General features: G+C 41.5%; 2 protein-coding genes across 2 annotated transcripts in view; both read left to right on the forward strand.

Annotated features, from left to right (window-relative positions):
- Positions 1-13,354, forward strand: part of LOC139328545 (sodium- and chloride-dependent taurine transporter-like) — a 31,540-nt gene extending 18,186 nt beyond the window's left edge. The window contains exons 7-15 of the mRNA XM_070958315.1: positions 949-1,083; positions 1,580-1,683; positions 1,792-1,916; positions 4,632-4,744; positions 5,591-5,728; positions 7,349-7,451; positions 8,053-8,153; positions 8,269-8,439; positions 8,603-13,354. Of these exons, the coding sequence (XP_070814416.1) occupies positions 949-1,083; positions 1,580-1,683; positions 1,792-1,916; positions 4,632-4,744; positions 5,591-5,728; positions 7,349-7,451; positions 8,053-8,153; positions 8,269-8,439; positions 8,603-8,761 (1,149 nt within the window). The 3' untranslated portion in view covers positions 8,762-13,354. The remainder of the gene's footprint in view (positions 1-948; positions 1,084-1,579; positions 1,684-1,791; positions 1,917-4,631; positions 4,745-5,590; positions 5,729-7,348; positions 7,452-8,052; positions 8,154-8,268; positions 8,440-8,602) is intronic.
- Positions 1-14,917, forward strand: part of rims4 (regulating synaptic membrane exocytosis 4) — a 341,866-nt gene that overhangs the window by 198,517 nt on the left and 128,432 nt on the right. The gene's annotated exons all lie outside the window — the stretch shown is intronic.

The following is a 14,917-nucleotide window of genomic DNA, read 5'->3' on the forward strand; positions in this document are numbered from 1 at the left end:
TGTGTGTTGCTCCTTTCACCATTACAGTTAAAATTCATGTTATTTGAGTATTGGAAGGCTAACTAGCTAACAGGTTAACTAGCTAACCAACACGGCTGATGCCACATCTGAAGCTGGAAAGTAAGCTAGGCTAACTAGCTTAGCTGAGCTATTAGCAGGTGTTCCATTAAGTCGAGCCTGACTGTAATTTGTGGCTAATAACGATACGTTATGTTTTAGAGTTTAAAGAAAATACTTGATGAGGTTGTTTTAGTTTTATGTGATGGTTTTATCTGTGATAAATTGGCATTGGATAACTCACACATCTAAACACAACTAAATTTGAAAGAGCTTATTTGATGATTTAAGGATTACAACTCTGAATAACAGTATGCATATGTGTCTGTTTAAAAGCTTAACATTCAAGAAAATAATCTATGAAGTTGGATTTCTGCGCTGCTAATTTTTTTTTGTACAGTAATGCCTGATGGATGTAGCATCGGGTGAATTCAGAAAGGCAAACATTTCTGACCATGTTCAATTTGCTGCAGCAGCAGCAACAACAACAACAACAACAACTTGCCTCGAGACAGCTCAATCAATCCCAGACTGCTCTTTTTATAGCCTCAACACTCTTTATTGATTGGTCTGGCCTGATTTATGCTTTCTGGTTGCTCTGAGTTGTAACTCTGGCAATAAAGTCACTGCTGTAACGCCACTGCTGTTGATTTAAGGGACATCCTGTGGTCTGTTCTTGTCATAATCCCAAAAATAATTTCCAGAGGTCACACATTTATCAAACATAACTCCCTGTGATGACACCAAATATATTAGCCAGCAGCCAGAAAGCAAGTTAACATCCATGTCATTGCCAAGGCAGATCATTTCCGAACCTCAAGCTTCAGCAGCTAATTAAACTGCAGTGTTTCTGTGTGTGAACTTGCTTTTCTGTGGTCTGATCTTCCTCAGGTGGTCTACATCACTGCCACGTTCCCATTCATCATGCTCATCGTGCTGTTGATTCGTGGTGTTACACTGCCAGGTGCTAGCCAGGGCATCAAGTTCTACCTGTACCCTGACCTCACTCGCCTGAAGGACCCAGAGGTAGGTGTCCCTGTGCTGCCTGAGTGGGAAAACCCATCGTCAGGCTCTTGTTATTGTCGCTCTCTAGCATCCATGCATGCTATCCTGTTTAATGAATGCCTGTCTGGCTGCACCGACAGCATCTGAAATTAAAAACAAATTAAAAACAGTGGCATCTTTGCAGCATATAATCCATTGGTAGAATACAACAAATCAGGCCACGGAGCATGATTGGATGATAACTGCTTAGTTGTACAATGCAGTGTACCTTTGTGGATAGGAAAACATCTATGTAGCTACAGCTAGCATCTGTACAGTTAGCACATCAGGATCAAGATAGTCTATTCATGGTGGTTTCCAAGCCACACCTTCACAAGTATATCTCGGCTATGCAGACCCTGACTCACCGAGTGCGCAATAGTGTTAGCCACGGCTTTAATTCCTGCCCTAGCTTCTCTACACGTTGCCCCCATCCTTCATCAGCAAGCCTCAGCCTTTCTGTCCCCGTACTTGGCAGGTGTGGATCGACGCCGGCACCCAGATCTTCTTCTCCTATGCCATCTGTTTGGGCGCCATGACGTCCTTGGGGAGCTACAACAAGTACAAATACAACTGCTACAGGTGAGGCCTCAGTTTTCAGTGAGGGGTTAGCTGTAGGGGAGAGAGGGGGGTGAAGGGATCCTTGTGTGTTCATTAACAAATCCTCCTCATGACATATGTGTGACATAGGGACTGTTTGCTGCTGGGAGCCCTCAACAGTGGTACCAGTTTTGTGTCTGGCTTCGCAATATTTTCCGTCCTGGGCTTCATGGCACAAGAGCAAGGGGTGGACATTGCTGATGTGGCAGAGTCAGGTACGAGGGTCCTGTAAAGGCGGCAGTGATGGTGGGCGCTGCTTCCTGGTTAACAAATTAAACAACAGTAACTACAAAGAAAAACAGCAACGAAACCCAAAAGAGAATCAGCCAATACGTTCCATTTAGAATTGAACTTTATGAAATGGATTGATTACACATGACGGCATCGGAATATGGAAGTTTCCGCAATCAAACACTCCTTGACAAAAGCAGAATGTGAGAAAATGTGAGCATATTGGGGCATTTGAATAAAGCAAGTTGGATGGATTAGCATAAGTAGAGGGATGTTTTTGAGTTAGAGACATTAAGAGTCGAAAAATAAGGCAGAAGTAGCTGTGTGATACACAGAGCATCTTGTGCCAGTGTCCTAGCTTGAACATGCTATCAGTGTTTTGTCTCTGAGAGGATCCTTTTCTACCTACACGTGACAAACTGATGTCACCATCGTTGGGGTTCCTAAATATCTGAGTAATATATTGGCATTCATGATACTTGTTGTTTCTACAAAAGCTGATTTTTTTTTTCAATTCTAGTGTCTAAAATGGCCAGTTTTATCTTTGTGTGATTTAGTTTAGAGCCTTCAGCTCAACAAAGTAAGGGTGGACTGTATCTCAGTTTTAAAACATGTACACAGGATCACATGTGATTACATGATTTGGAAAAGCTTCATGAAGCTGTGAATGCCAACATCTCGTCCGTGGACTTACAGTATATCTCTTACAGTGTTTTACCTTGTGATAGTTCAGAATTACTCTACCAGGCTGCAAACGCTACTTTGTTTAAGCGAAGAGGCAAAGTTAGCCCAGTTCAAGGTGGAAGGCACGCCTGTTTTCCAATCTCCCAAGGATTTTATTTATGCTCATTTTTCAAATCTCAAAGTTGCCTGTTGACTCATTCTTTAAAGGTTACACTCAAAGAAAGGTGTTAACACACCAGCAGAGAACTGAAGGCTTTTAGGGCTTGTTTGGAAAGTTTGAATCTGCTCTTTTCTGGATTTTACACGCTTCTCTGACATGTTTAAGACATAAAGCATCTTCTTTGACATCAAATGAGGCACAAACCTGAAACTTGTCATTTTTGTTATATAATTGTTAACCTCAAGTGCTTTTTGTGAAACCCAGGCTTCATATATTGTCCCAAGATCCTCCAGTTTGCTGAAAGCTAATTTAGCTTAGCATTGTCGGCTAACTTCAAATGTTGTCCATGCTGCCAGCCCAGTCGATACAAATATTGTACAAGTCTGTAGTGCCGGATAAATGTTTGCAGAATTGTGCAATATGAACTTTGTGTTTGGCGAATGGGTTGATGCTCCACAGGTTACCAAAGTATAGAAGTGTATGGAGGACAGAGCAATAGGTCAGCTAGGCAGCAGAATACAGCAGGTTTTCATACTGCTGCTAGGAAGTTATAAAAAGTTCAGGAACATCACAAGTAAGTTCGCTTTAAGTGCGACTGCTTGATTCTGATGTACACAACAGTTATCGGCATTCGAGATTATGTTGACTGAATGCACCTAGAATGCAGTGCACAATAAGAACATGTGCTTTGGCTTTTGTTGCTCAAGTGAAATGTGTCCTGTACTAAAAGAAAAAGTAGTATTTTATATTTTGGACAGTCAATTAATGCCTGAACGCACTGTTTGATGTGGCTCCTATTTGATGAATTAATATCCTCCTGGTTTGATCAACGTTCTGCTCGTGTTTTCCCCCTCTGGGGACGGAAGATGGCACTATTTTTTGAGTCAACGCGGTGTTTGGTTGGATGCCTTGTCATAATTTGCAACAAAAACTGAATATATTTATGTACCTCGATACCAGCTGCAATGCTGTTTTGCTGTTACGACTGCTTCTTTCTCTCTTGACTTCTGTTTTACAGCAATGAAGCATCAATGTCAAATTCGACCTCAGGAAGAAAATGAAAAACATTGCTTTTTATTTGACATCCCAGTTTGCATCTGCTGCTGTTTTGCAATGGCCATTTTGCATTCCTCATAGAAAAGATCATGCTTAGTTCTGTTGGGGATGCAGAATAGCTCGAGTGACGTAGCTGCTGACAAAGTTGAATTATTCAAGAAACTACTTGATTTACCTTTTCTAGCAGTTGATGGCCTCCTTGTTGAAGGCTTTCAGCTGCCTGGAAAGGTGAGTGAAGCATACCTTAAGCAGGTTAAATATTTTGTTTAATTGCTGCATTGTTGACAGTGGCCTATGGTCTTTTTAAGACCACACTACACATATACTAGTTATGATCCACTACACACTGTGCACACTTCCATATATAATGTGCTTCACAGTTTCTCTGGTGATGTATTTCCACAGAGATGTTACAATAACTGACATTACATAGCACACTCTACTTTTTCTTTATTATTGCTCTGTTTTCCTTGTAACGTCATTCGAAATGGTATGAAAAAGTGCATACAGCTAATAATGTTGACATAAGTGATGAAGGAAGTGACGGGTAAGTAAAGATGTGTGTTAGACATACACTATACCTTTATACAAACACACACACCCACACACACATGCAAGTGCCTATTCGCAGTATTATAGCCTAAGTTTTATCACCCATTCATGTCTGGTTCTGCATCTACATTGCTTGGGGTCTTGTCTTCCCACAGGGATGCAGATCAGATGAGCTCATCACGATACTAATGTTGCCTCCCCCCACTCCCCTCTGTTTGCTCTCACCCCTGAACCCCCTCCTCTGCAGGTCCAGGCCTGGCGTTCATTGCCTACCCCAAGGCTGTAACCATGATGCCTTTTCCTACAGTTTGGGCAGTTCTTTTCTTCATTATGCTGCTGCTGCTTGGCCTCGACAGTCAGGTGAGCACAAACTTGAATGCATTTAGCGTTAGAGCTGCAGGAGGACGTGAACAGCTGTTATGGACGTGCCCGTGAGCAAATCCTCCTCAAATCCTATAGCAGCATACCTCAGGGCTGGTCTAAGGCAAGCCTGAGCCAGCCCTAACTATAAGATTTATCAAAAAAAGAAAGGTTTGAAGCCTCTTAAAGGTAGAGACAGTGTCTGGAAGATGGTCCACAGGAGAGGAGCTTGATAGCTAAAGGCTCTGGCTCCCCTTTGCTTTTGGAAACTTTAGATATGTTTTCAAGTAAGACTTGAAAACATTTCAGGACATGAGGTTAGCTAATACATTATATTAACCAACAATAAAAACAATATTTCTTGTAAAGGAGGTAAAACGAGAAAATAAAGTAAACCACTCTTCTTGTTGAGCGCACTGAGATGATTTTCAGTGAAACGGTGTTAACATCCAGTCATGGTGTTTGGAAGTGTTAGAAACTTCCTGCTCAGCGTCACAGAAGAAAACAGCACAGGAAAAACAATTCCTGGCATCCACGAGTTCACCCATAATCCTCTGCTACAGGCTGCGTGTGCGATCATTAACACGGCCATGTGCCTGTGTGTTAGTAATGGATTATGAATATATGGATTGAAGTAAGCTGGTTCCAAACAACAGCAACACAAGTTAGACTTCAGTACCTAGAAATCCTGTAAAATAACATGAGAGATGATTCTTAGCAAAGTAAACTAACATGATGAGGATCAGATGACAGAAAGCTGATATTTATTTAAGTATAAAACATCAGGGGATGTTGTGAGTGGATCTGTATCAGTGTTTTTTTTGGTAACACCTCTGTGTCCTGCAGTTTGTGGAGGTGGAAGGGCAGATCACATCACTGGTGGATCTGTATCCGTCCTTCCTAAGGAAGGGTTACCGCAGAGAGATCTTCATCGCTGTCCTCTGCTGCATCAGCTACCTGCTTGGACTCACCATGGTTACCAAGGTAAGAACACCTAAACAGGACCAACGGCAGAAATCCTGACCAGTGCTAACATCAGAAAACGAACTGTTATCAGCCTCAAAAATCAGTGAATCTGTGAAAAGGATCACAGTAGTTATCCAGGATAAACATCACACAGCACTTACTGACAGTTGTACTCATAGACTTTGGCTGCTGGCCTTGTTTCAGGTTGTAGTCCACTGCTCAATACACCAGGAACAACAGCGTTCAGACAGCTATTAGTGTCAGTCCCCGGAGAGGTGACAGGGGGCTATTTATACTGTCAAGTCATGAGAACTTCCCCTCCCTCCCCCGGTATTTATAGATACAGCGGGCCTGACTTAGCTTTTCCAAATCTTTCCCATTCGCCTCCTTCTCTCCTATTTCTGTCTCCCGTCTGTTTCTTACTCCTTTCATTCATGTTGTCTCCTTCACTTCCTCCTCTCCTCTTCCTCTTGGATTCTTAGGTCTGATCTGTCTTAAAACTTTTCCTCCCTTCCTCTCTCCCCTGAACTCATTCTGTTTCTCATACCTTTGCATCACTTACGTTGACTCTCTTTTTTGACCTTTTTCTTAACTCGAAAAGTTGACATTTCCTCTCCGTCGTATCGTCCTCCAAACACTTGCAGACTCTTATGCAGGTGTAAAGCTGCGTCTGCGGTGAGACAAAGCCCAAAATGCTTCACGGTGTTAGTCAAAATTGGACCGGCAGCATCAGCAGTGTTGATTTCATAGTCTGTCTTCCGTGAGAGAAATCTCCATGACGCAGACCACCAACGCTTATCGCCTCCAATTGGCCACTTTAGAAGACCATAGCAGCCTTTTTGTTTTTTCTGGCCCTTCCTAATGTCATTTAAGAGCCTTAACATCCGGGCGAGACAAAACGTGACACTGGCACGCCGGCCTTTAGTGGATCAACGGGTCCATTACATGCTCTGGCGTGGTTAGAATAAGTCCCTTTTCATATATATTTTTGGTACTTTGCTCGTTGCCGTGACTGCCAGGACTCTTTCCAACCCAGTTCCTCTATTTTTGTCAAACAAATCGAAATGTAAAGTACCTCATTTCCCCTGAGTGAAGGGCTTTTTTCTCACAACAGGAAATAAGAAATGAAATCTGTTATGATACCAAAAACAAACGAGCCCCCCATCATCCTTTCAGCCTCGATCATCACTCTGTTCATCCATCCTCTTCCTCTCCTTCCTCTCACGCCGCCGCCCTCTCTCCATTCTCACACAACATCCAACCTTCTCACTGTCATTCTATTTTCTGCCCCACCCGCCCGACTCCCTCGCCTCTGTCGTTCCCATGACAACATCTTTTTATGGCTGCCGTGGCCTGGTTCAACTTTAGGATTCCCATGATTGCTAAAACAGTTTTCACGGTGGACACACACACGTGAGCATGGACAGGCGTGGACGCAGCAGCGCTCTCACGTGTGGACACGTCTGCTTCTCACATTTAGTCATTTTGATTGTCTCTTGTCTCCTCGCTCCGACTTTTCATGATCGTAATGATTAATTTATGATCTTTCCAGAATTACATGTATAACTTACAGTCTTTGGTAGATAATATTGCCTCACATGTACGTGGAAAACAGTTTTTCTTTTTCTGTCTCCGCAGGGTGGCATGTATGTTTTCCAGCTGTTTGATTACTATGCAGCTAGCGGTGTGTGCCTTCTGTGGGTGGCATTCTTTGAATGTATAGCTGTTGCCTGGGTTTATGGTGAGTACCATCTTTCAAAAATAACAAAACACTGCGAACCAGTTGGATGTAGACAATGAATGCTTTTAACGTGTTGTCTTTTAATGTCTTCATGCGCTGAATGTAATTATGCTTTGGAATAGATGGCAGAGGTAGATAACTGCATCAAAGCAAAGCTTATCAGAACAAATACTGTTTAATGTACATCTGAAATCATAAACTTTGTTCCATTAAAGTACTTTTCACAAAACTTGGGATGCTGGTTAATGTGAACCTGCAAAAGAAAGTAACTTTCATGGCAAAGTTTTACATCTTTTATTGAGGCGAATACAGTCCAGAGCCATTGCTGGGACTTTGAATCTGGTGAAGACTTGACTTTAAGTTGCAGCAGCTGAAAATCATCACTTGTGTTTAGGGCTTTGTAAGTGCACTAAAACTGTCCTGTCTCTTACTTTCTGTGTGTTTTTTCACACGTAAAGCACTTTGAATTGCCCCTGTGTCTGGGACACACACTGCTGTGTTGCCTATTAATTACCTTTAAATCATTAGTCTTTGTTCGTTCTGTTATTGAGTAAGTTTTCACTTGCAAAAATAATCAGAAGGTGTTTGAATGTCTTCACAGGCGTTGATAATTTCTATGATGCGCTTGAGGACATGATGGGCTACAGACCAAATCCTTGGATGAAATGGAGCTGGACTGTTATCACTCCTTTACTGTGCATGGTAAGAGCCTGCTTTTCTCTCTAATAATCAGTTAACATCAGTCTGCACGTGCTGACCTGAGGGCGAGGAAGACTTCTTCTTGTGTCTTCAAGCATCTGTTCCTCTTCCTCTCCAGGGCTGCTTTATCTTCTCCTTGGTCAAATACAAGCCATTGACGTACAACAAGGTCTACGAGTACCCTGACTGGGCCATCGGAATAGGTTGGACTCTGGCCTTGGCCTCCATGATCTGCATCCCCATGGTTGTTGTCATCAAGATCATCCGATCTGATGGGCCGCTCATTGAGGTGGGTGGAGCAGCTGTCTGCTACGACGCTTAGCTTCGCTTAGCTTTGCTTGTAGACATTAAACCAAATGTTTGAAGCGCTCTCTTTCTCTCACACTTCTCTAATCACCCCTCCTTCCTTCCTTCTTTCCTCCCATCCATCCTTCCTTCCTTCCTTCCTTCAGAGGATTAAGGCGGTGGCCGCCCCGGTTCGCGGCGGGGCCAGCTCCCGTCCCGCAGACCACCGTGGCCTCAAGGAGCTCTCCTACCCGCTGGACCCCAATGGGAACAAGGGCCTGCTGATGAAGGCTCCCACCCACACCATCGTAGAAACCATGATGTAAAGGAATGAGGTGGAGGCTCTCCATGAGATCGCTCTCCTCCCCTCTCCTGTCCTCTGAAATGCTTCTGAAGCTAGCTAGCATTCTGTCTATCTGTCTATCTGTCTGTCTGGTGGACTGATAAGGGTTTTAAGGAAGAAAAATGTTCCCGTTTCAAATCTTTTAAGAATACTTTGGAAGTAGTTTTTGCTTGGTGGTTTTCTTAAGAGGGTAGCAGTCACATTTCAAATCTATTTCTGAATGACTCACGAGTTGTTTTTTTCCTATTTGTAATATTCATGTGACTACATGTCCCACTATTGTCTCGTTTAACGGCACAGTGGCTCAACAGCACCAGCCTCTGATCAGACGCTGGTCGAGTTCTGTCCCACCAGCTGCTTTGGCACAACACCAGCCATTGTTCTAAAAAAAAAGAAGAAAGTGGTGATTGAGTCATGGAATCAAACAGCGTTTTGTAGCCACAGTATGAAAAAGGTTTCCTCCATTGATCACAGTTCACCAAAAGCTTTTTTTTTTGGCTGTTCTCGATGATATTACAGCTCTTTGCTTGTGATATAGTGAATTTATGCACTAATCTGAAGGCACGTGCCATAGAGTTTGACTTATTCTGTTCCTCTGTGCTCTATGGAGGCCCAGCTGAGGTAGATGATGGAGGCACTACAGCTGCAGGATTATTAACTAAAAAATAAGTTCGAGATAAGAGATCGACAGATTTAAATGAATGTCCCCCTTCAGTAATCAGAAATTCTGAAAAGCATTTTGACGTCATTTCAGCTGCACTAGGCAACATTGCTAATGAGAAAACGACCAACCCCAATTTTAAAATGTGTCCCACACATTTAAAGTCCTGTAGATTAACATCTTTCTGTCCAATTCTAACAAAACTAACTCGCAAAGATCTGAAGCTGCAGCTGGATTGGACACCACAAGCATGCTGAAAAATCAGATAAATGTGTAACTGACACAGCTATGACAGCCGACGACCCTTATCCAACCAGCTTCCTGGTTCTTTAAATGCACCTTAGCACACATGGCCCCATCTTCCATAGTCATAAACTATGGGTCAAAGAGAAAACTAGCACTGAGACTGTGTCGGGGAAACCTGGTCCTGCACAAAGAGAGAGGTATCTGAAAGGATTTGAAGTGTGGAGGTTGAACCCTTGAGTGTGTTGTCTGTGGCGTACTGTACAGTAGTAGCTAATCAGTCTATCTATATCTATCTCTATCTATCTTTCTCTGTCCTAGACCAGTTTACAGTACATTAGTGACTGCACTAGGCACTCTTGGCTTACAATTTTGGATTGGATTCATTTTATTTCTACAGAGGAAGTTACATTATTATTAGTTTTCCTCTGTTAATGTAGTTTTTTTTTTATTAAGACTATAATGTTATTGGTATTCACTATTGATGGTAATTGCTGTAGTTTTACATAGAAGAAGGAACACTTCTTTCATCTGGTGAAAATACTAAGCTATTATACAAATCACACATTTACAGTGGCAGCCATTTTAGTAAGAGTCCTCATCGTGCACTTCTTCAGCGTTGGTCCTGCCAGCAAGTCCGTCTTTATCGTCACACAACAAACAATGCAACTGACTTTTCCCAAATATTTCTCTTTTGGGGGGGTGTGGGTCAAACATGTACAGTGAAAATGGGAATTCTACAATGGCTCCATCTGTAAGTTTGTAGGTGTTTGGGGTTTATAGCTTTTCCTCTTCTGTAAATACCAGGGGACAGTATTTAATTTGGATCAATTCGTCAAGACGGGGCTCTGTAACCATTGGTTAAACAACACTGTCACCAACTCAGTGACTCACGGCAGCCATTAGTTTGGTGGCACTCACGGCCAATCAGCCAGCGTCAGACTGTCCACTCGTCTGAGTGTCAAACTGCTTTCCAGACACTGTGAAATGCGGCAGCTGGCTGCAGGCAACTCCGAGCCAGCGGACGACAGAGTTTGGGCACCTCTTCTTTCCATGGTCACCATGTTGCTGCACCTTACTTGAAATGAGAGCTGAAGACCTTCGTTTCAAACAAGGAAGCCAAAGTAAAAGGCTGTTACACATGGCAGCGTCCATTCTTAATTAGAATGATAATGATAATTCTAAAAAAAACAAAAAAACAACTTGAAATAATCTTTGTAAGGCTGTAAATGCTGCCTGCAATTCAAATTAACCTAAACCAAAAATAAGAGTAAACTTGGCTTTGAACATGCTGTATTCAATAAAAGCTGTAAAAACGAAGCTACAGGAAATCTGACACCCCTAAAACCTGCACTCAAAACCTACATGAATGGATTTAGAGCCTTAACTTGAGCTCATTTAAAATGTCTGACAGTGTCTTTTCAGGACCTGCAGATGAACCCAAACTCCCATTCCTCTTAGATGAACGTGTACTGTATTGATCCGAGCTCTTACATTTGTTGCTGCAGACACTAAAACGTGCATGTGGAGCCGAGGTTGACACGGCTGCCATTGAAACCAACAATGTCCAAACTCTGTTATTCATTGGCATTGTGAGAAAACCATGCCCTGTGGTACATTACCAATCTGCGTATCTTTAACTCTGGCTGGTTTTTGTTTTTTTAATGAGATACAAGTAAAACTGCATTACATTCTTCATGATAATAGAGGGCCATAATACTGACAATGTGAACCATTAACAACTAAAAAGCATCTGAGGAGTATGACAGTTACAGCTGTTCCATTCATTTTAATATGTCTGTGCAACAAGGGGTTTCCCATGTGTATGTGTCACCAGCGACCATCCACTCAGGACCTTCTCTGTAGTGCTTTTATCTACTGTATAGCTGCATTAACCCAGCGTCCAAAAAATCAGACTTGTAACTGTGGGCGACAAAGAGCGAACATTTAATGGTAGCAATCAAAATTGATATTTTCGTGCAGCTTGAAAGGCACTCGATCAGTTCTTTGCCACACAGAATGGAAAGTCACACACCTTAACTGCCTATTTTAACCACAATCAAAGACAAAAATACAGCGAGAGTGAGTCGATGTGAGTTTTTATTGCACCTTATTTGTATAATTTGGATGAGGCCATACAAACACTGCCATCTTTTTCTTCAGGGTCCTCATTGGCCTCAACAGGAAACTCAAAAATCTGAATATCATCAAAACACTTAAGATTTTAGCTTTAAGTGCTTCTCGTCTCCCAAAAGCAGACATATTAAAATACAGCACTGACGCATTGCAGGAATCTGACCAACAACACCACATCAGAAGTGATCAGAGACCACGGCCTCATTTCATGTTTCATCGAAGCTTCGATCATGTTTCTTGTCAGTTAACCTTCAAATAAATAGTTCATATCATTAAAAGGGATTTGTGAAGCCAAATCCACAGCAGACATCTATTTTCATACGGTAACAAACTTTTCCTATATAAGTCGTCTTTGTACAGTTAAGCTCCCATCGCAGACCTCCCATTTTAATACAGATACAGAGCTTCATTTTAATCTTAGACTTTTGTACAGATCTGGTTCTGGGTTCCCCTGAAGGATCTTTGCACCAAGATGGAAAAAAAAAAAAAAAAAAATCTGTCAGCACCTTCCAGTAAGAACAACAGCACAAAATAATTTCTGGCTTTGTGAAGACAAGAGTTGCACAGAGCACCGATGGACATGCTTCACCTTTAATTTTGTCTACTCAGGTTTTCATGCATCTATGGAATTTGAAAAAGATGCACAGAATGGAAAAATTGTTCAATATTAAGTCAAGAAGTTGCTGTTGGAAATCAAACATTTGTAGCAAAGAGTAAAATCCCAGACACAAAAATAGGTTTAGGCCATGTAAATATATTTTCCTGGTGCAAAGATCCATCTTTAGAAGGGGAAACGCGCTCCAGAGATAATATCTAATGCAGTCATTTATTGGTTTATTCTGCCTCTCTGTGTATATTTACAGTATGTACCAGTCCCTCTGCCTTCTTACACTCCCCGTCAGTTAGCCTACGTATGTAAACCTTCCGATAACCTAAGCTAACCAATTTTTCTCAGAGATAATGAATTTGCAAGAGAATCGAAGCATTAGCGATGCACAAGTTTTTACCGCCGAATGTTGAAATGTGAAAGTCACCTACCTGTGGGTGAATGTAAAAGTTTCTGAAGATTTATTTTTTAGGGTGAAAAAAAAGAGAATTAATTTCTTTTGATTTTCGTTGATCTTGTTTTATTGAGTTTAGCCGTTTCTTGTCTAATTTTGTTTTTGATTGTATGTCTGTCACATTTGCCTTTTGTATTCCAAATATAGTGTATTTGAACCTCTGTCATTGGAGTAACATGTACAACTATCAATCAAAAAGAAACAAAAAAAAAGCTACAATTTGTTACGTGCAATACTTTGTAGAATACTTTTATTTTTCATGCTGTTTTTCCAGTAGGTGGTACTAACCTTTGAAGTAAAGACGATAGCCTGTGAATTCTTGAGGATGAAAATTTGAACCTTCAGGGTCCAGTTAAATTAAAACCTGCCACAAAATGCTCCGCAGTGTGGAACTAGACCAAACGAAACCACTATTCCATCAAAGATCTTGTGGTTTGAAATGCACTGAGAATAAAAAGAATACTGAACTTCATCACATCAAACGGAATTTCTTTGCGAAACACAATTTTTTTTATTTTTGTGACAGACGTGAGGGAGTTTTTGAGAGGTATGAAACACAGTAACACTGCCACTAAGCCCACCATCTTTCTACCTGCCTGTGTTTATCTCAGCACTGCTTTGCTGCTGACAATCAGGCAGCCTTCCAAACGCCAGCCGCCACCAAAGTTCTTCATTTTAAATTCGCAAAACATCATATCTGCAAAATCTAAACAGTACCTTAAAACGCTTCTAAGCCTAATTTGCTTGTGATGGAACAAATACCCTGGAGTGATTTCAGCTGCAGTTGGGAAGGCTGCCCCTCAGCAACAAAAGCAGTAAATCCAATAAAAACCAGATTACACCATATCAAACGTGGGCTTTTCTTTAAAACCTTGTATGCATTTTCTACATTCTGCTGATCCAAACCTTTCTATTGAAGTTCCGCTCTAGTCCGCCAAACCCTGCAACCTTAGTGCTTTATCAAAGAAACTGAGAAACCAAACTTCATCTACACAGAAACAGACAGCTGGATTTGAAACTCCATGTCACCTCCATCGTGTTCGTGATGAAATCAGCACCATATCAGCAGGATTCACTATCTGATTGTCTGTTTCTGTGATAAAGATGCAACATTAGACCATACAGATGTGATCTTCGGGCTTTGTAGAGATGACACAAAATTTTATCACTGAAGTCAATCTGTGACTCTGCGTTGCTGTGAAGGAAGATAAACAGGGCTCCACTTCCCAGCAGCGTCCTTAATGTGAAGATCGTCATCGTTCTTCGGCTCAAGTTTGAAAAAGATGATTCGGCTTTAAAGTCTCGAGTTGTGAGGACAAGATTCAAACGGTGAAAGAAAAGGCTGTGAAATCATCTTTTTTCCTTTCACTTGCTTAAACGATGGCAATCTGAGTGCTAAGGCCTCTGGGAAATGGAGTCCTGCTCATCGTCCCCATCCTCTCTGTCATCAGACTCATTCTGATCATGGTCTCCAATGACAATGCCTCTGTCTCTCCTGCATTATACTGTATACCAGCCCTTCCTTTTTGAGAATGTACATGGGAAAATGTTTTTTTTAATTCTTGGTGAAGAAAGAAAAAACATTTTTAAAAGAATTTGAAAGCTTTTATTTTTTATTTCTATGGCCAACCTGTAAGCTAGAAAAAAAAAAAGAAAAAATATGTGTTTGAACAGGTTTTACAAAGATGTAAAACTTTTTTTATTTCTTAATAAAAAATTTGTCTTCAGAAAAATGATGCGTGAGTTTCTGTGTCCTGAGTGATTATTGAATGTTTTCAGGTGATGTAGATGTATAAAGTACACGAACACCCACCGGCGAGACAACATTTACACACACACACACACACACACACACACACACACACACACACACACACACACACACACACACACACACACACACACACACACACACACACAGATGATTCTGTTCAAGTTCAATTTCCCAACTCAGGGGACTTATGTACCTAAATCCCCTTGACAACATAATAAACTCTAATCCTACAAAGCCTGTAATACAAGATTTAAGGTATTCAAG

The sequence above is a fragment of the Chaetodon trifascialis genome, chromosome 3 (assembly GCF_039877785.1).
Source record: "Chaetodon trifascialis isolate fChaTrf1 chromosome 3, fChaTrf1.hap1, whole genome shotgun sequence".
Classification (NCBI taxonomy): domain Eukaryota; kingdom Metazoa; phylum Chordata; class Actinopteri; order Chaetodontiformes; family Chaetodontidae; genus Chaetodon; species Chaetodon trifascialis.